Source organism: Peromyscus eremicus, chromosome 6, assembly GCF_949786415.1.
Source record: "Peromyscus eremicus chromosome 6, PerEre_H2_v1, whole genome shotgun sequence".
In the NCBI taxonomy this organism is placed as follows: Eukaryota; Metazoa; Chordata; class Mammalia; order Rodentia; family Cricetidae; genus Peromyscus; species Peromyscus eremicus.
The window spans coordinates 62,497,852-62,519,038 of record NC_081421.1 but is presented as its reverse complement, the minus strand read 5'-3'; the positions used below and the strand labels follow the sequence as shown (position 1 = coordinate 62,519,038).

Sequence of the window (21,187 nt, the reverse complement as noted above, 5' to 3'; positions counted from 1 at the left end):
GGACCGTACCGACCTACCCTGCACATTAGGCAAATGCTGTACCACTAAGGTGCATCTCCAGCTCTACGTCACACAGGGTAACCTCGAGCTCTCAATCCAGAGTTCTGGGATTACAGGCAGGCGTCACCATATCTGGCTGGAGTTCTGACACAGGAAGAGTTTTTCCATCCCAGTATGGCTGGCACAGGCTTTTGGCCACCATTTTCTTCCCTAGTGGGTGATGTGGTGGTTTGAGAAAGAATAGCCCTCATAGGCTCACACATCTGAACGGTTGATCATTCAATGCATTCAAGTGGTGCTGCTTGTCAGGGATTAGGAGGCGTGGCCTCATTGGATCAGGTGTGGCCTTGTTGGAGGAAGCTTGTCACTGGGCATGGGGTTTGGGATTTCAAATGTTCAGGCCAGGCTCAGTGTCTCTGTCTTCCTGCTGCCTGTGGATCTTTTTGTTTTGTTTTGTTTTGTTTTGTTTTGTTTTTCGAGACAAGGTTTCTCTGTGTAGCTTTGTGCCTTTCCTGGGACTCACTTGGTAGCCCAGGCTGGCCTCGAACTCACAGAGATCCGCCTGGCTCTGCCTCCCGAGTGCCGGGATTAAAGGCGTGCGCCACCACTGCCCGGCCAGCCTGTGGATCTTGATACAGAACCCTCAGCTACCTCTCCAGCATCATGTCTCCCTGCATGCCGGCATGATGATGATGGACTAAACCCCTGGAACTGAAAGCTGGCCCAGTTCAATGTTTTCCTTTATAAGAGCTGCTGTGGTCATGGTGTCTCTTCACAGCAGGAGAACAGTGACTAGGACATTGAGTTGATTCTCTTCAAGGGCAAGTGCTTCCTCCCCTGTGCTGAGACTCAGATCTCGGTAATGGGATGAAAATCAAGGAGTTAGCGGTGCACACTTGCAATCTCAACCCCGAGGAAACAGAAAGACTGCCTTGGACTACATACCTGTACCCAGTCTCAAAAAAGAAAGGGAGGGCTGCCAAGGTGACTCATCAGACACAGCGCTTGTGGCCAAACCGGGTGACCCGGGTTCAATCCCTGGGCCCCACATGGTGGAAGGAGAGAACTAACTCCTGAAAGTTGTCCTCTGACCTCCACATGCAGAACATGGCATGCTTGTGCCCTCCTGAGCACACTTGGGTAGGCACACACACACACACACACACACACACACACACACACACAGAATAAAAAAGTAAATGTAAAAAGTATTTTAAAAAAGAAAAAAGAGCTGGGTGATGGTGGTGCACACCTTTATTCCCAGCACTTGGGAGGCAGAGCCAGGCAGATCTCTGTGAGTTCGAGGCCAGCCTGGTCTATAGAGCAAGATCCAGGACAGGCACCAAAACTACACAGAGAAACCCTGTCTCAAAAAAAAAAACCAGGAAAAAAAAGAAAGAAAGAAAGAAAAGAAAAGAAAAAGAAAAAAGGAAGAGAAGGCCTTGAACTCACAGCAATCCCTCTGCCTCCTCCTCAAGCGCTGGGATACAGGCTGGAGCCACCACACCCAGCTATTTTGCTTTTTTAAGGTGTGTGAGAGGAACACAGAGGTAAAGCGGTGTACTCTCAGGTCTGACTGGTTTGTCCTGTAGGGGGGCTGAGCAGGAACAGGTTTCTTGCTTAGGAGAGTAGGAGACTTTGGTCCTCCGTTTCCCACACACTCCAGGGCTTCAGGCGTGAGGTAGGATGGGCTTCCCCGAGACACGTGGTTCTCCAACGCTGATGTTCAGCACAGTCACCAGGGTTTTTGACTCATTGGGACTGGAACAGGGCCCAAGAACTCTTCTCCAAACTCTGGGCCGGGCCCAGAGGGTGGAGGCCCAGCTGTCACCGTAGATTAGTGCTGTGAGCCTCTGCCTCCGCATTGAAGTTGTCTGGACAGTGTGAGGCTCCTCGCAAACCTCTGCGGTGAAAACTCACAGAGGATGGTGTCAAAAGCTGGCATTTGTCCAAGTTCTCCCTCCCCCCCCCCCCAGCAGAGGCGGTTCTCGTGCACACCCAGGGTTGGGGTGCCAATCCAGAGCCCCCAAGCCAGAGTGGTGACTTGGGAAGTGCTAACATTCAGTGATCATCATCTGTGGAACATTTCAACAATGTCCTGGTGTTGGGAAAGAGCTCCAGACTCTTACCCCTTGTGATGTTTTGAATGAAAATTGCCCCTAGAGGAATGTGTACCACAGAGGCCAAGTTCGGTTCACAGGTTAGTCTGATCCCTTTGGTGGCCACCAGCTGCTCAGAGCCAGCAGCTCTGGCCAGACCTCGCCTCCTGCATCACATATCCTCCTGCCTCTGTGCCCCTCGTCAGACCTCAAGTAGAGACCAACAAGCTTTACAACCTTCCTGTCCCAGACCACAGGTAGGAAACGTTTCTACTTGATTGCCCCCTTTTCAGAGAACAGAGATGTCCGTGAAAAAGCCAACAGGAATGTAGTGTGAGGCTCCTGCCTTTCATCCTGCCATTGAGTAGGAGGATTAAGAATTCAAGGCCAATTTGGGCTCCATTTTGAGGCTAGCCTGAGCTACATGAGACCCAGTCTCAAACAAAACAAAACGAAACAAAACAAACTGTGTTTAAGTTTAGGGAGAGGAAGGCCTAGGAGAGGGAACAAAGGATGCTTGGTATAAAGGTATCCAGCAGAGGAGAGGGGTGGGGTGGGCTACAGCTCTGCTCACTTGTTCAGAGTGAGGACAGTTGGTTGGGTTTGGTGATGACTGAGCCCTCAAAGGACAGGAGAGCCTTGGGTGGACTGTTGTTGGTGTTCAAAACTAATAACTAGCCGGGCGGTGGTGGCGCACGCCTTTAATCCCAGCACTCGGGAGGCAGAGCCAGGCAGATCTCTGTGAGTTCGAGGCCAGCCTGGGCTACCAAGTGAGTTCCAGGAAAGGCGCAAAGCTACACAGAGAAATCCTGTCTCGAAAAACAAAACAACAACAACAACAACAAAAAAAAAAAAACAAAAAAAAAACCCCTAATAACTAAGCTGGACATAGTCTACATTCCAACAATTGCAGGAGTTTTTAAGATTTACATAAATATTTAAGATTCATCCATAGAGGGAGGCTCCCAGCACCTCTTCCCTCCCCGTAAAAAAAGGACAAAACTAGAGGAGTGGGGTGGTGGTGGCACATGCCTTTAGTCCCAGCACTTGGAAGGCAGAGGCAGGTCAATCTCTGAGTTTGAGGCCAGCCTAGTCTACAGAGTGAGGTCTAGGACAGCCAGGGCTACACAGAGAAACTCTATCTGGAAAAAAAAAAAAAAAAGCCAGCCACCCCTTTAATCCTGCCATTCAGGGGACAGATCTCTGAATCCAAGGCCAGTCTGGTCTACATAGTGAATTCCAGGTCAGCCAAGACTACGTAGTGAGACCCTATCTCCAAAACAAACTAAACAAAACTGAGTCCATGTCTCAGCAAGCTGCCAGTGGGAGAAATAGAGATAAATAGTCATCCAATTCATTTACGTTTCTCTAGTACCATCACTACTAGCCACATCCACACTTTGGGGTTGCCAGCCCATCAACACTGCCTATGGGGTTAGTGCTTCTCGGTGTCTCTGTCTAGCAGGCAAGGAAACTGAGGCTCAAGCCATATTAAGCAACGTGTCTGAAGGTTTCCTTGGACAGAGATAGGCTTCCCACTTTGTTTCTCTCATTTGAGGCCATGCTATTGCCTTCTGCATCCACGGTCTTTCAAAGCTTTCCTGCCCAGGCATCAAGCACACCACCCCCAGCAGGAACACAATGCTCTTATGCTTAATGTGCCTTTAGGTTTTAGTTTAGTTGGGGCTACTCTTTTTTTTTTAATTTTTAAAAATTACATTTGTTTACTTATCACGTGTGTGGTGTTTTTGTGGAGATCAGGGGACAGCGTGTGGGAGTCAGTTCTCTCCTTCCACCATGTGGGTCCATGGGATTGAACTCAGGTCATCAGGCAGCAAATGCCTTCACCTACTGAGCTATCTAAGTGACCCCTTTACTGTTCTTTTAAGCCACTGAATCAGGGCCACTGTCTGACCTTGGAAGCTAGATCTACTCTTGTTCAGTCTACATCCTGGGGGTCCGCTGTCACCTTGCACCTTGCTGAGGCAGGGTCTCTCTTATTGTTTCTGTATACTCCAGGTTTGCTGGCCTGTGAGCTTCCGCCTGCTTTTCCTGTCTCCACTTCCCATCTACAGAGTGCTGGGATTGCAGATATGCACCCCCACATCTAGCTTTTTCCTGGGACCTAAGGCAAGCACTGTTACTGGCTAAACCATTTCCCCAAAGCCCTCTGAAAAAGTTTTGACAGAGGCTAACATGGCAATCCTCTAGAGAGAATGGCTGTGTAATTTTTGCCCTGTCTTGCATTAATATGTAAGATGTATGTGTGGCCGTATTCTGTTTGAACGGTGCCATAATGGCTGTTGGTTTGGACGAGATTGAAGTTCTGGGGTTCATCCACATAGAACCCGGGAAGAGATGAGCTCCCTGCGTAGCCTTTTTGCTCTTCACATAGGAGAGGGCTGGTCTCAGCACAGGCATTGCTTCCCCAGACCAGAGTCCCAGGGTAGAAGTGGCTCTCCATCATAGTGCTTCACAGCATGATGTGTCTGCTCGCCTCCCCTGATGGACCCTGCTCAGGGCACCAGCTAGACCTTGTTCTGTTAATATTCCCAAGGTCTAATACAATGACTGACACATAGCGAGTACTCAATATGAGTGTGTTGAATGAAGGAAAGTTCTTCCTTTGCCTAAATCTGTTTAAGAACTGTGTCTAGCTGGCACATTGCCACACACTTACAGCCCCAGCACTTGGAAGGCTAAGGCAGGAGGATTGCTTCCAGTTTGAGGTCAGCTTGGGCTGCCTAGTGAGACTCTGTTTCAAAAAACAAAAAATAACCCAGGTGCGATGTCGTATGCCTATAATCCTAGGCTGGGGAAGTGGAGGCGGGCAGATCCTAAATTCAAGGTCAGCCTCCATGAAATAGCAAGTTCAAAGCCAGCCTGAGCTACATAAAATCTCATCTCAAAAAAAAAAAAAAAAAAAAAAGGTGGGAGCAAGGGATTTCCAGAAAATGCCTGTTCTAGACCTGCAAGGCTTCCAGCTCCTACAGTCAGCAATGGGGACAGTCTGCCCTGTACCCACTTCTTTCCTTGGGCTTCAGAGTGTTGATGCTAGTGATCCATTTGCTGACCTTGCTTAGCCAATCAGATTAAAATAATCACCACATCTGTTGAATGCTTGCCAAAATGCCAGCAATCTGTATGAATTATTTGGACTCCTTGTAGGAAATGTTACTATTCTTACAGACATGGAACCTGGGGCCCAAAGAGCCCTCAGTAATATGCCTGAAATCATACAGTATAGATATGAAGAGGAAAGGAAGAGAAGAAGGGAAGGGAGGGGGAGAAGGAGAGAGGAGGGAGGGAGGGATGCCTGTATGACTGTAGCTTCGCTGATTTTCTCTATTGTCCCCTAAGCACACTGGAGATGGTCAATGAGACTAATGAGCTCCTAGGACCCTGAACCGAGGCAGCAGGGAGAGGAAGGAGGTGGCCCTCGTGGAGATCATCCTGGAGCAACACTGAGTTACTCAGTAACCTCAGACACTGGATTCCCCAGGGATAACCTGCCTGGGCCGGGCCAGAGCAGGCAGGAGACACCAATTCCCCTTGGCCCCTTAAATGCTTGGCTGGTCATGACTGGAAGCCAGAGATGGAAAGTCAGAGATTAGGCAGACCTCCATACTAGACAGAATGGAAACTGGTGATATGGATGTTCCTCAGAGGCCTGCGGTTGAGAAAGCTGTGAGGGCTGAAGCCCATCACTTCACAGGGACAGAGGAGGGAGGGACCAAGGGCCTGACATCAGCAGGCGATTGAAGAGAACCAGGACTGGGCCTCTCCTAATGCTTGATGGGTGGTGGGTTGGAGAATCTTCCTAGGTAGCAGACTGGCAGGGGAGCCTTAGGGAAGGCCTTCAGGGTCTTGCTCTATTGGACTAAAAAGGATGCCAGCTGGTGTATGTCACACATTGTTATACATCAAGGTCACATTTCACAAGCCAGTGCAAGTCTCATGTGCTGACCATATGCTGGCCCAGCTCTCCTGCCCTTCCAAGAAACTTCTAAATCCCTCCCCTGATTTAGCAACTGAAGGGCTTACACCTGCTGGCCAGGGGCCTCCAGGACCCAAGCCTGTTATAACCCTGAACCAGAGCCTCTGGTTTCAGCCCCAGGACCTAGCCCAGGGTAGACACTAAGTGAGTATTTATTGAATGAATGAATGAATGAATGAATGAATGAATGAGGAAGAGAAAAGGAGGAAATCAGGTCCTGGAGGAGTGTGAGATGAAGGGAGACATCCGGAGAGAGAGGAGGCTAGCATCAGACCAGACCTCTCTTCCCTGTTCTCTAGTGCTGGAAGCTTGGAAGGCTGTTCCCTCCCGGGGCCTGTGTAGGCTTGCTGGAGCAACCCCAGCAAGTGCTGACCCCAAGCAGGGCTCAGGAGGCACCCCTAGGACAGGAGGTGACTGTGGTGGGGGGGTCCCATAGATGCTGAGCCATTGTCTAAAGGCTGTTGACTGAGGAATGATGCAAAGTCTGAATGGAGCCTACATGTACCAGCTGAGCGCTGTGCCACAGAGGCTGACCCCTGGTCTTTCATGTGCCTGACTGGACCCCTGACAGGGAACGGGACAACAAGTGCACACAAGGGCGGGACAGAGGCTCAAGTCCCTGATGAGACAGTGGAGGAACTGGACAAGGAGCAGTGGAGAATGAGCAGGAGGTCAGCCAGGCATCCTTCTACCATCCCTGCCCGTTTCTAAGAAAGGACAAGGCCCCCGTGGACTGCATACAGGTGCCAGCACCAACAGGCCGGTGTTCCTACCTGCTAGGGTCCTTCAGGGACTCGGCACCCAGTAGACAGCAGCCGCTTCCATGACTCTGTGGGAAGCCCCTCCTTTCGGAGCCACAAGCTCGGCTCAGCACTCAGGCGGCAGAGGCAGGAGCTTCTGAGAGGGGCCCTCTGGCTTACCTCTACAGCCAGGCAGGCAAAGGCAGTTCTCAGAAGGGTCTGATTCCTTTCTGTTAGCCAGGACCCCAGTGGACAGCTCAGTGGAAAGGGACTCCTTCCCAGATGTCCATCCCCCCAGGGAATGCCTACTGGGGTGGGACAGCAAGAGACCCCCTGCTGAGGCTCAGGTGGCTGGTTAGTCCTCCAAGCCTGGGGAGCTCTAGCTCCCTCCATCCTCCAGCTGTGCTTTTCAGTCGGGGAAAGGTCAGCTAGCTCTTACTTTTTCCATCTCTCGTCCTAGCTTTGGAGGAACCAGGTAGGACTTTGGAGGAACCAGGTAAGACTTTGGAGGGACGCTAGTATCTTGGATGCCACTCTCTAACGCCGGGTGTGAGGAGGCCAGACCCCTTTCTCCTCCCACCACCGTTCTGGCAGCTGGGGCCCAGTTGTGGAAGCTCACACATCACTTGTGCCTCAGCAGGACCATGGGAAACAGGACCTGACCTGCGGGGCTAGTCCTTGCCAGCCTCAGACTGAGGGGTGGGGCTCCCGCAGGAGCAGCACGGCCTCGGGGGGGCGGGGCCTCACCTCTGCAGCTGCAGGAGCAGGCTAGGCCGGCACAGCCCTGTTGGAGCCCGGGACAGCACAGCCGCGTCCATGGCCCGCACCCCTCGCCACCGGCGCCTGGTCCTGCCGCTGCTGTGCCTGCTCTCCCAGGGCGCCACCGCCCTCCTCTTTGCGATCTTTGTCCGCTACAACCACGAAACAGACGCTGCCCTGTGGCATTGGGGCAACAGCAGTAACGTGGACAACGAGTTTTACTTTCGCTACCCAAGTGAGTGAGGGTGAGGGCGCGGGAAGCAGAGACTCCAAATCCCCCAACCCCTACCCCGGCCCCGGTGTGTTGGGAAGGGCGCTTGAATGAGGTGGGTACTCCTCCCACCGAGGTGACAGGCAAGGCTTTCAAACAGCACCCTTTCTCTAGCGTCCGTCCGTCCGTCCGTCTTGTTCCAGGCACTGCTGGGGATGGTCCGTGCACTATCTCAGGCTGAGGAAAGGTAAGGCTCGGCAGGGTCACACAGTGTTAACCAGTGTCTTGTCTCACCATCCACTGGGGCTAATTTGGCTTTGTCTAGGAGTCCAGCTTGACCACAGGAAAGAGACTCCCGCTGGGATTGACGGGTAGGGCGCTAGAGGAGATAATGGAGAGAGAGGTGTGAAACTCCCACACGTTCGGACATCTAAGGTTGGTGTGGGCCGGAGGGTCAGAGTGTGAGACAACACTGGACCAGCTCTCCAGATCCAAGGCCAGGATGAAGCGCGTTAGGGGGATGCTCGGCAGGGCATTCTGTCACCTCACAGTCTAAGGGGGCTGCGGTGTGCCTGTTATCACCCACCACGGGTCCAACAGTGAGGATGGGGCTTAGACATCATAAACTCCTCGACCAATGGCCATTTGCCTCCTGACAAGGTTCCGGATGGGGAGTTAACCCCCAGATGGAGACAGGGCATCTCCCTTAAGTTTGTAACTGAGGCTCTGGGTATCTGGAATCAAGCATACTATCCTCCCACTAGTGCCCAAGTCAACCTTCTTTAATCCCAGTTAGACAGGGCAACAGGAAGAAGCTGGGTGTGGTGGCTCCTGCTTATAATCTCAGCACTCAGGTGTGGAGGCAGGAGGATCTGGAGTTCAGGGCTAGCCTTGGCTACACAGTGAGTTTGAGACCAGCCAGGCTGCACAAAATCCTGTCTCAACAAAACAAAAAGGAACCCCAGGCAGGTTCCTATATGCTTTTAATCCCAGCACTCGAGAGGTAGAGGCAGGTGGATATCTGAGTTCAGGGCTAGCCTAGTCTACAGAGTGAGTTCCAGGATGGCTAGGACTAAACAGAGAAACCCTGTCTGGAAAAAAACAAACAAAACAGATAAACAAAAAAGGAAAAAAGAAAAATGTCTCAGTTTGAAGGACATTCAAATAAGGCCTTTATGGGGGTGTGAGAGGCCCCTCATAAAGCAACAAGACTATTACCACCCACTTTCTACATAAAAGGTGAGGTGGCAGGCTGTCCCCACCTCCCCCTGTCCTGGCTCTAGCTCTGGGGACATAGAGGGTTGAGGGAGACTTTGGATTGTGGCAGGAAACACGAGACCCCTAACCAACCACAGTACCCCCTTTTCCACAGTTCATTCCCAGCTGTGGCAGGGAATTAGCAATCAGGCCTCGGAGCTGGGATCAAAACCAAAGCCCTAAAACTGGTCATAGACTGTTGGCTTTAACTGTCAGTAAAGGCTGGAAGCTGGGGGGAAATGGGCCAGAGAAGTGAGGGAGGCGAGCTTTGGTTCCCAGTCTAAGCTGGCCAGAAACAGCTTCAGTTAGGGCCTCCAACCCTACCTGTTTGTTCCAAAGCCCTGCACGAATCCTGCCTCTTACAGCTGCAGTAGTGCTGGGCTCTCCACCCCAAGAGAACAGCAAGAAGGACCAAAGTAGAGTCACTGCCAGTCTGCCCTGGGGTCAATTTCTGCGGACTTTGACCCTGCTATTTGGGGAAAGCTAGGCAGGAGGGAGATGTGAGGTTCCTAAAGCCTGGGCTTTGATGAGCCGGGGCCTCACCTGTCCTGTGTCCGGAGGAAAGGGTCAAGGCCAGAGGGCGGGGAGAAACCACCCTTTGATTCGGAAGATGAAAGGGCTCTATGGTGAGTGGAGACAGGTCAAGGCTGCAGGCATACACACTCTAAGAGGCTGTCTGTAGATGTCAGCTCTCTCCCCCAGACAGGACAGGATGGGCCCTCAGATTCTACGGTCTACTTCTCTCAGATCAGATGTGGGCAGAGAACCAGGAAGGTCACTCACCTACCCAAGATCACAAGGCAAGTTCCAAAGAGTGAGGCTGGGACGTGGCCTCTTGCTTCCCATCTAGAAGCTGCTGCCACACTCAAATCACCCAGCTTACCTTATCTTTTAGGTAGGGTCTAACAATGTAGCCCAGGCTAGTCTCAGACTTACCACCTTCCTGCCTCAGTTTCCCAAGGACTGAGGAATACAGGTGTGAACAGCTGTGCCCTGCCTACAAAGCACTTATTCTACAAAGCAAGTGATCTGGAGTAAAAGGGGAAAGAGCCACAGAGCAGCCCAGTGAGAGGGGGGTTATGAAAAACCAAGGAAGTCCTCCTTCAGATGGGGGTGAGGCTGACTCACAGTGGGGACTTGTCCTAGATGGAATCAGCACCATTTTAGGGGGGACGGATGGAGGTTGGGACTGTGGCCTGCTCTGGGAGGCCTTGATCTCCTCATCTTCCTGCCTCCACCCCTTGCATGGTGGAGTTACAAGTGTGTGCCACCATGCCTGGCTGGGATTGAGTTTTCAGTGCAAACAGTGGCATTTAAAACAAGCTCAGAGCGGTTGGGAGAAGTTCCTGCATGAACGGTCTTTGAAGCGTGCCACCCAGCCCCCTGTGGTTTCTTGCTGTCCTTGGACAAGAACAGAAAGAATTCCTCTTCCATGTTTGAACAAGGCAAAAGGGCAGTCAGAGAAGTCTGAAAGACTGTAGGCTAGCTGAGCGTGGTGGCACACACCTTCAATCCCAGCACTTGGGAGGCAGAGGCAGGTGGAGCTCTGTGAGTTCGAGGCCAGCCTGGTCTACAGAGTGAGTTCCAGGATAGCCAGGGCTACATAGTGAGACTCTGTCTTGGGAAGGAAAAAAAAGAGACTGTAGCTCCTGCTGAGTTCCAAGTGTGCCTCTCCTTTCTGATGTGTGTATGATCTGGGTGACCCTGAGGAGGCAATATTGGAGGTGGTGGTGCATTGGGGGTGGAGACCAGAGGCCTCTTGGCCGATACTTCCTGAGCTCCACGGCTCCAGACCCCCAACTGCAGGAACGAGCAAGGCGCTGCTGGAATCTGTTTCAGCTCACACCTGCAGACAGCTCCAAAGGGGCACAAGCTTTAGCTTCTCTCAGGGCTCCTGTTTGCACCCCGAAGTTCAGTAGCAGCCTTCAGCTTGCTGTGCCTCTTGAGATCAAACAACACAGAGCACGGGCTTGAGAATCTGCTTCTTCCTATGAGAAATTCAAGGTCATCCATGATAAAAAATGTACACAAGTTGAATATCATTATGAAAATCCTTGGAGCCAGAAGTGTTTTGGTTGGGGGAGTGTTTACATATACATAATGGAATATCTTGAGGATGGAACTCAAGTCTAGACAAGCAATCCACAGATGTCCCACATACACCCTATACAAATAGCCTGAAGGTGCTTCCGTGCAGTGTGTTTAGTGAGCCTGAGTTTTTGAGTAAAGCCCATTGGATGAGGCTCTGTGTGGGTGTGGAATATTCCACTATGGCATCACACTGACGCTTGAAGACTTCTTGGCTCTGGAGCATTTGGGGTTACCAGTTTGGATAGTGAACCCGCATAAGGAAAAACTAGCAGAAAAATGAAGCGCACATCTGAAGTGAGAATCGTGACAGCGTAGACGTGTGACAGCAGTACTACGGCTCCCAGCTCCCACATGGCCAAGGAAACAGGTCACTGTGAAGGAGTCTGCATTCTCTCCAGAGCCAGCAGCCTCCCCTGTGCGGGCTCTGATTCTCCAGTCTGACTCCACCCTGGAGAGCAGGAACTGACTTCCTGGTGGCCGCTGTACTCCGGAGCCCCATCCGCAGATGCTCAGCACATCTACTGCTTGCCAATGGGAAACAGACGTCCCGAGGGAAGTGACATTTCTCAGCCCGAGAGCAGTTTCTCATGTGGAGTATGAAAGGAGGGAGGACTTAGTGTAATGTTCCTTGTCTCCAGACATTTCCAGAAAAGGAACTCCCACAGGCTTTCTACTGGTGGGTTTTGTATTTGCTTGTTCATGATTATTTATTTACTTATTTATTTAGAGACAGTCTCATTATGTAGCCATGGCTGTCCTGAAACTAACTATGTAGACCATGCTGGACTTGAACTCAGAGAGATCAGCAGGCCTCTGTCTCCCAAGTGCTGGGATTAAAGGTATGTGCCGCCACACCTGGCCTTGGTCATGATTTTTTGAGACGGGCTCTTCCTCCCTAGGCTGACCTTGAACTTGGGGCAAACCTCCTTCGGCACATCCCAAGTGTCCATCATGCCCAACCGCTCACCTTGTTTGTAGAAGGCTCTCTTGTTTCTGTGGTTGTGCTGCTGTTGCTGGCCAGCTGGACCGAGCTTCTGGACGGTTCCACCTTCCATCTCACTGTAGGAGTGCTGGGATTATAGATGTGGCTACCATATCCAGCCTTTTACATGGGTTCTGGGCTCATCAGGCTTGCTTGTGTGGCTAATGCCTTTACCTGCTATCCATCTCCCAGCTCCCTTAACGCTGGTTCTATAGCTAATTACTCAACAACTTATTTGTATAAATCTTATTTTCAGTATTACTATGTATTATCCAGAAAGCAAAGAGAAAAGGCCCCATGTCTTCTTGTCCTGAAGCCCCACAATATGCTCAAGAGTTCAAGGAAAACTGGCCATATGTGGTCCCATTCTGTGAGTCCAGCACTTGGGCAGTTGAGGCAGGAAGTCCAGAGTCTGAGGTCAGTGGGACTACTACATGGTGTGACCCTGTGACCTCATCAGAGCAAGTGTGATGTAGAACATAAAAAATTCAACATATAGAAAGAAACAATCTGAAAGGCAGTTCCCACTCCTGAGGATGCCTGCATGACACCCAGGTCCAGGGGCTGCCATTGCACTGAGCTGTACACACAGCGGTCCACCCTCTCCCATCAATTCCTTTGGGGTGAGGTTAGTCCCTGTTAACAATTCAACGCCATTTCCTAAGTTATTTTTAGTTTATTCTCAAGATAGGGAAGTACAGACTTTGAAAAGATAAGAGACGGAAGTTAGACACCAGGAAGGGCTTCCTAGGCAGTGATGGCACATGCCTTTAATCCCAGCACTCGGGAGGCAGAGACAGGCAGATCTCTGTGAGTTCGAGGCCAGCCTGGGCTACAGAGTGAGTTCCAGGAAAGGCGCAAAGCTACACAGAGAAACCCTGTCTTGGAAAACCAAAAAAAAAAAAAAAAAAAAAAAACAACCCCACAAAAAAAGCCAAAAACAACAAAAGAAAGAAAGAAAGAAAGAAAGAAAGAAAGAAAGAAAGAAAGAAAGAAAGAAAGAAAGAAAGAAAGAGGGGCTTCCTGTGGCTGGGGAGATGCTCAGTAGGTAAAGTGTTTGCTGCACAAGCATCTGGACCCGAGTTGAGATCCTCAGCACACAAGCAGGAGTCAGGGATTGCAGCGCTCATTCATGACCCCAGCACTGAGGGCAGAGAGGGACAGACTCCAGGGCTTGCTGGCCATCTACTCCATCATGTGGATGAGGTCCAGGGTCACTGAGGGACCCTATCTCAGTACAAGGCAGAGCACGGTGGAGGAAAACATATCTACCTCTATACACGTGTGCGAGCGCACACACGGATACATAAGAACATGTATACACACATGCACACGTGTGTGAGCGCACACACGGATACATAAGAACATGCATACATTGTACGAGGGAGAGAGGAGAGTGGAAAACACCCGTCATCTACCTCTGCCTTCTTACACACATGCACACATGTGCACGCACACCCACATACGTGAGACCATGTACACACTGTACACAGAGGGAGGGGACTTTTCAGAAGAAGGAAGACGAATCTTGTGTGTAGAGTAGACAGGGCTGCAGCAGCAGAGAGAACTGACTGAGTTTCCTACTCAGGCGAGCAAATGGGTCAGGGAGAAGGTGAGCCTGTGCTACTGCAGGACTTTGGGTCCTCCTTTGAGGGATGACAAGGACAGCCTGGCCCTGCTGCTCCGGGTCGGATGCTTTGTGCCAGCTGCTGGGGCCGGGGGGCTGCTAAGCCTGGGGATGTTTTTATTAACATTTTCCCCTTCATTTTACATAATGACCACAGATTCCCCTCCATCCTCTCCTCTCGTTCCCCCCCCCCAACTCTCATCTGCCCCCTCCCCACCCACCCACTCCTCCTCTGTCTCCATTCAGAAAGGGCAGGCCTCTCTCTCATGGGCTTGAACAAAGCATGGCACATCAAGTTGAGGCAGTATGGAGCTCCTCCCCCTGTATAAAGGCTGAGCGAGGTCGTCCAGCATGGGGAACAGGTTCCCCAAAGCCAGCTAAGCACCAGGGACAGGTCCTGATCTCACCGCTAGGAGCCTTACAAACAGACAAAAGTACACAACTGTCACACACATGCAGAGGGCCTAGGTCGGTCCCACACGGACTCCCTAACTGTTGGTCCAGAGTCCATGTGCTCTCACGAGCTCAGGTCAGCTGTCTCTGTGGATTCCTCTGTCATGACCTTGACCCCCGCCCCCCCCCAGCTTGTACAGTCCCTCCTCCCTTTCTTCAGGAGGACTCCCAGAGCTCAGACTAGTGCTTGGCTGTGGATCTCTGCATCTGCTTCCATCAGTTACTGGATGAAGGCTCCATGTTGACAATCAGGGAAGTCACCAATCTGACTATAGGAGAAAGCCAGTTCAGGCACCCTCTCCACTATTGCTAGGGGTTTTAGCTGGGGTCATCCTAGTGGATTCCTGGGAGTTTCCCTGGCACCAGGTTTCTCCCTAGCCCTCTGTCCTGCCCCCAAACCCATCCAACCTTCTCCCTCAAGTTTCCAACTCCCCATCCCCTCCCACCCCTGCACCTACTTTATCCAGGAGAGCTCTTCTATTTTCCCTTCCCAGGGAAATCCATGCATCGCTCTTTGGGCCCTTTTTATTACCTAGCCTCTCTGGGGCTGTGGATTGTAGTTTGGTTATCCTGTACTTTACTCCTGATATCCACTTATGAGTGAGTACATACCATGTTTGTCTTTCTGGGTCTGGATTACCTCACTCAGAATTATTTTTTCTAGTTCCGTCCGTTTGCCTGAAAATTTCATGGGGTCATTGTTTTTTACAGCTGAGTAGTACTCCATTGTGTAAATGTACCACGTTTTCCTTATCCATTCTTTGGTTGAGGGGCATCTAGGTTGTTTCCATAAGCCCGGGAATTTTACAGCACGGTGCTGCTTTAAGGCAGTCCTGATTGGAGGAGCCAGGCACTGGCGGGGCACCTGTTGGTTGGTGGGTGTGACCGGAGCAGACCTCATGACACTAACTCTCCTCCCGCTTCCTTCCCCTCCCCTGCGTACCCACAGGCTTCCAGGATGTGCACGCCATGATCTTCATCGGCTTTGGCTTCCTCATGGTTTTCCTGCAGCGGTACGGCTTCAGCAGTGTGGGGTTCACCTTCCTCGTGGCCGCCTTCACCCTCCAGTGGGCCACACTGGCCCAAGGCTTCCTCCACTCTTTCCATGATGGCCACATCCACGTTGGTGTGGAGAGGTGGGCAACAGTAAGCCCCTGGTTCCCTCGAAGGCCCCGTTTCCCTAAGGGTGCCTGTTCAAGCCCCGATCTTCAAGTCTACTAACTGACCCCTGCTTTGCCCCATAACCACCTTCTGTGGGCCACTGTCCCTTCTGTGTCTGACCTGTGTACCCCTACATTCACATACCCCTCCCGTTAGACCTCTGTCATACGAGCTCCTGGGAGGACCGGCCAGTGAAGAATGGCTCCTCCTACCTCCTGCTTCTTCAGCCTAGAGTTGGCCCTCACTTCCCAGGGGCCCCTCCCTCCTCTCCAAGGGTGGTGGCACCTCTCTGATGCCCAGGGGGAGGTGCTCTAGTGCTCTCTCTCTTCACTCTGCCCTGCACGCCCCACGTGCCCCTCTGCCACTTTGGAACCACTGTGCTACCCGTCCACTTCTCCCATCCCGTGTGACTGCAGCTTGATCAACGCTGACTTCTGTGCGGGCGCCGTGCTCATCTCCTTCGGGGCTGTCCTGGGCAAGACTGGGCCAGCCCAGCTGCTGCTAATGGCCCTGTTGGAGACAGTGCTGTTCAGTGTCAACGAGTTTATACTGCTCAGTCTCCTGGGGGTAAGTCTGGCCAGGAGCGGGTGAGACCCGGAGGAAGAGCGGGTGGGGGCAGGGCCTGCCTCCCGACCTCTGTCGTCCCCAGGTGAGAGATGCTGGAGGGTCCATGACCATTCACACGTTTGGGGCCTACTTCGGGCTGTCCCTCTCGCGGGTCCTCTACAGATCCCAGCTAGAGAAGACCAGGCAACTCCAGAGCTCTGTCTACCATTCTGACCTCTTTGCCATGATTGGTGAGGCCCGCTGAGGGGACGTGGCGTGGGCTGCAGAGCACCCTGCCTGCAGAAGGTCTCCTGGCACTGCCAGCCATCCCTGGGGTCCTTCCTGCTTGTTTTCTGAGGGGCCTGAAATCCATGCTTATCCTCACCCCTAACTCAGTGCTGGGGTACACACAAGCCCACACCAGGCCCCGGGGGCTTTTCAAGTTTACCTCAGTCCTGCTTGAAAGCTTCCTGGGCTACGCAGCCCGCCTGTGTGGAACCAGACCCTTCACCCCCCTGCCCAGCCCCTTTTTCTTCTATGCTCCTGCCAGTCCAGGTCACCTGTGCTTGAGCTGACCTCCTCAGCCTAAGAACCCCACCTCCTCACAGCCCAAGAAGCCCTGCACTGTCAGGCAGGGAAGGAGAGGCCCTTGATCACCCCAGGGAGCAGTAGGGCCTGTTTCCTCCAGGTCCCCACCTCGGGTGGCTCTGGCCTCTATGTCCTCACAGCCTGCCATCTGGAGTCGGTGTTTCGTCTGGGGGGTTGAATATGGCCCTCAGTGCCTGCTCTTGCATAGCAGGGCTGATTTGGTTTGCTTGCCCACTTTAGGCACTGTGAAACAGCTGAGCTTCCTTGCCCTTAGCAACCCTTCACATATGAGGTCTCCAGGTGACGTGGGCGGGGAAGGGGAGGGAGGGGCCAGGTTGTCTGTGCCTTCTCTGCCCTGAAGCCTGAGAACTGGGCACAGGACACTGAGAAGGTCCTCATCTTGAGGCAGCGTTAGGACTTTGAGCCCAAGTGAAGGGTACAGGTTACACACACAGGCTCCTGCCTTGCTGGCCCACCCTGCAAAGTCCCCACTCTTCCTTCTCCCTCTGAGATTAGTCTGTAAGACTTAAAGCAGGGCCGGGTGGTTGTGACGCGCCTTTGATCCCAGCACTCCAGAGGCAGAGTTCTGAGTTCAAGGATAGCCTGGTCTACAGAGGGAGTTCCAGGACAGCCAGAGCTACATGGAGAAACCGTGTGTGTGTGTGTGTGTGTGTGTGTGTGTGTGTGTGTGTGTGTGTATGTGTGTGTGTGTGTATGTGTGTGTGTGTGTGTGTGTGTGTGTGTGTGTGTGTGTGTGTGTATAAGTTCAGCTCCTTCTCTGGTTCTTAAGAGAGGGCATATGCTGGGTATGGAAGCCAGAGTGTGGCATGTGCTAAGCAAGGGCTGTTCCACTGAGCCTCACCCAGGCCCAGGCCCTTGCTGAGCAGCTAGCTAGTGGGCCATGAAGCAGGCATTTACAGGCGTCATCCCCTCAACTCTCACCGTAGGAAGTTTTTTTCCTAACAATTCCAGGAATCAGTGAGGAAACAGGCTGCATGATAACTTACCAGCGTGCAGCGCCCCCTGGTGACAGGGGCCACTCACTGCTAGATGCTCACGGTGGCTACCCACGGTTTAGGGACCATCTTCCTGTGGATTTTCTGGCCTAGCTTCAACTCCGCGCCCACGGAGCTGGGGGATGGGCAGCATCGGACGGCTCTCAACACGTACTACTCACTCACGGCGAGCACCCTCAGCACCTTTGCCTTGTCAGCCCTCGTCAGCGGGGATGGCCGACTGGACATGGTATGGGCAAGCAGACGGGCAGCCTGGCAAAGGGAAGAGATGGCTAAGGTCTCGGAAGCAAGCACTGAGCCTCCATCTCTAAGCAGGGGAGTGGGTTAGATTGAGAGGGGCAGTATATGAAAGCTGGAGAGCCAGCGGCTAGATAACAGAGGGACTTTAGAAGCTGTAGATGCCACGGTAATGGGTGAGGCCGGAGTGTGTGTGTGTGTGTGTGTGTGTGTGTGTGTGTGTGTGTGTGTGATGATCTGAAAAGATACCTTGCCCTTTTTTGTCCCCTTAGGTCCACATCCAAAATGCAGCATTGGCTGGAGGGGTTGTGGTGGGGACATCTAGCGAAATGATGCTGACACCCTTCGGGGCCGTGGCAGCCGGCTTCCTGGCTGGGACAGTCTCCACGTTGGGGTACAAGTTCTTTACGGTATGGTTGCTTCTCAGGATCTGGAAAAAACCATGTGAGGGAAGGAGCCTGCATCAGGGACCCGGGATTCCCAGTGGCCCTTCTGTCACTTCCCTGCCAGGTCCTGGGGAGGGGGTAGGTGGATCGCCCATGCCTGATTATCCAACTTGTCCTCCAGCCTGTCCTTGAATCCAAATTCAAAGTGCAAGACACATGTGGTGTCCACAACCTCCATGGGATGCCGGGGGTACTGGGGGCCCTCCTGGGAGTCCTGGTGGCTTGGCTGGCCACCCACGAAGCTTATGGAGATGGGTGAGTCTGCTCTAACAGCTCTAGAATGACCTGACCTCCCTTCTTCTCTGAGAGCCAAGACAAAAAAAAAAAAATCCCCATCTGTTCTCATACACCCATTTGGCCATTCTCCCACCGTATGGTGAGAGCTGAGGACCTGCCCAGGCCTGGCCTCCTGGTCAGTGCAGTGGGTGATCATGAAGAAAACCATTTCAAGAGCACTGAGCATTCCTTCAGGACCAGTAAGAGATAATGACCCCTGGGATCTACATTTCACACTGTGAGCTTGGGGTGGGCAGGCAAAAGGGACCTTGGACTGGGTTCTGAAAGGTATGTGGGGTTGGCCAGCTTAGGAAGGAAGGTAAAAGAGAGCCTGGCTGAACAAAGGCCTGGGTCTGAGACAGTGGGGATCCCTGGACACCCCTTGGCTGCCCACACATGAATGCCACAGTGACCAGCCCTGACTGCCTGTTCCATCCCCGTCTTTCCCTATCTGGTCGCCTTTCAGCCTGCAGAGTGTATTTCCGCTCGTAGCCAATGGCCAGCGCAGCGCCACATCTCAGGCCGTATATCAGCTCTTTGGGATGTTTGTCACCCTGGGGTTTGCCTCTGTGGGTGGCAGCCTTGGAGGTGAGTGGCTTTAGCTGGGCAGGGTGGTGGGTGAAAGCCCCAAGGATGGGTGCCCAGGAGGAAGAGCAAGGGATGCTGTGTCCTTCGTGTGGTCTCATTTCCACCAAGATCCTTTCAGAACGCCTGCCTGTGCTAGCGAAGGGTCAGCATGGCCTCCAGCGAGGGGGTGCTGGTGGGAGACTGCTCCCATGGTTATGGGGTCTGACTTTCCTGTGCTGCTCCCTTGTGCCACAAGAGGGCAGTCCAACCTCAGCTGCTGGGCAGGGACCAGTTCAACCTCCTCCTCCGAGCAGCTGCAGACAGAAGGAAGGAGGGCTAGCTCTCCCTGGACCAGAGCACAAAGCCTTCGGCAGAAGCTGTCTGCCCACTGGCCCTAGGTCAGGCAGTCCCTCCTGATATCTGGCTTTAAGAACAAAACCTGAGCCAGGTAGTGGTGGCGCATGCCTTTAACCCCAGCACTCAGGAGGCAGAGGCAGGTGCATCTCTGAGTTCGAGGCCAGCCTGATCTGCAGAGTGAGTTCCAGAACAGCCAGAGCTACACAGAGAAACCCTGCCTCGAAAAACAAAACAAAACAAATAAACAAACAACAACAACAACAACAACAAAAATGAACAAACCCTGATGCAACATCCTTACCCTCCCACACATACCGCCATCCTGAAAAATGTCATTCCCTATGGTCTAGTCCCCAGGTCATATTTCATGCAGTAAACATCCCCTGGGCCCCTCCCACGTGGGGAGCCACAAACAGATCAGCAGCTATGCTTCATGATAGAATCACAACATGACTGCCAACATGAACACATCCCTTCATTTCTACCAGCTGGCTTCTGTGTGGGTAATTCGGGGGGAAGCCACCTTGCAGGGCTATACCTTCTCAGAACGGTGGTACTTAGCAGCTCTTGGCATAGGCTTGGGTCTGCTTTGTCTCAAGCTTGTCCACCTGTGCTCCTAGGTGGCAACCTCCCCCTTGGGTAGGGACAGGGGAATCTTACGTATCCTTCCCTGTGGTAACCAGGGTTCCTGCTGAGGCTGCCCTTCCTGGATTCCCCTCCAGACTCCCAATGCTTCGAAGACCAGGTTTACTGGGAGGTGAGACACAGGTGTTGGACCCCCTATGGTCTTCTCTGATGCCTTGCCTGACCTCTGGGCTCCCACTTGCCTCTTTCCTTGTTTGTGGGCTCCTTCATTCAGTCCCCTGGAACTTCCTTCACCTCTCCCTGCCCTGCAGGTACCTGGAGAGCAGGAGGCTGAGGCCCAGAGGCCTCTAAGGGCCGAGGAGCCAGACACCCAGGCCTAATTGCTGCCAGCATGATACTGTCTTCAGAGGAGATGATGCCTCTCGACAGGCATGACACTGTCCTTGGAGAAGATGAGAGTTTCTGCTAAGAGGTCCTTCTCAGCCCTTGTTACTGTTTGGAAGGAAGTCTAGAGCCAGGAGGGGCATACCGTCCCCAGGCAGATTCCCATTAGTTTGCACCTGTGGCCAGAATAGGCCAAAGCCAGCCCTAGGTGACTGCTACCCCACCGGCCAGTATTACCCCGTCCCAGTGACACCTGAACAGGCCCACTCTGGGTGGGAAGCTGGGCGATCAACACCATCACCAAGGACTCGACACCTCCTGCTTGTGCCTCTTTCCTTTAACTCCTGAGGCCAAAATCTTGTGGCAGTCAAAGATCTCAGTGCTGCCGGGTGGTGGCGGCGGCGGCGGCGGCGGCGGCGGCGGCGGCGGCGGCGGCGGCGGCGCACGCCTTTAATCCCAGCACTTGGGAGCCAGAGCCAGGCGGATCTCTGTGAGTTAGAGGCCAGCCTGGTCGACAGAGCAAGATCCAGGACAGGCACCAAAGCTACACAGAGAAACCCTGTCAAAAAAAAAAAAAAAAAAGGCTGGAGAGATGGCTCAGAGGTTAAGGGCACTGGCTGTTCTTCCAAAGGTCCTGAGTTCAACTCCCAGCAACCATGTGGTGGCTCCAGACCACCTATAAGAAGATCTGGTGCCCTCTTCTGGCCTGCAGGCACACATGCAGACAGAACACTGTATACATAATAAATACACCTTTAAAAAAAATCTCAGTTTCTGACAAAGCCTCCTCAGGTCCACAGAACTCTAT

At 52.7% G+C, this 21,187-nt stretch overlaps 1 protein-coding gene across 1 annotated transcript; it reads left to right on the top strand.

Annotated features, from left to right (window-relative positions):
* The first annotated feature begins 7,633 nt into the window (after positions 1 to 7,633).
* On the top strand, positions 7,634 to 20,753 carry Rhbg (Rh family B glycoprotein). Its single transcript, XM_059264783.1, has 10 exons — positions 7,634 to 7,830; positions 15,166 to 15,352; positions 15,794 to 15,944; positions 16,027 to 16,174; positions 17,590 to 17,756; positions 18,037 to 18,174; positions 18,332 to 18,465; positions 18,953 to 19,074; positions 20,094 to 20,167; positions 20,307 to 20,753. The coding sequence occupies exons 1-10, from the start codon at positions 7,653 to 7,655 to the stop codon at positions 20,373 to 20,375; spliced, it is 1,368 nt and encodes a 455-aa protein (XP_059120766.1). The 5' UTR covers positions 7,634 to 7,652; the 3' UTR covers positions 20,376 to 20,753.
* The last annotated feature ends 434 nt before the right edge of the window (positions 20,754 to 21,187 follow it).

Bases quoted from the DNA above. Each gene is read 5' to 3' on its own strand.
- Rhbg (XM_059264783.1), top strand. From the start codon at position 7,653: ATGGCCCGCACCCCTCGCCACCGGCGCCTGGTCCTGCCGCTGCTGTGC. The intron at 15,945-16,026 runs GTAAGTCTGGCC...TGTCGTCCCCAG, and splicing joins TACTGCTCAGTCTCCTGGGG to GTGAGAGATGCTGGAGGGTC. The intron at 18,466-18,952 runs GTGAGTCTGCTC...GTCGCCTTTCAG, and splicing joins CACGAAGCTTATGGAGATGG to CCTGCAGAGTGTATTTCCGC.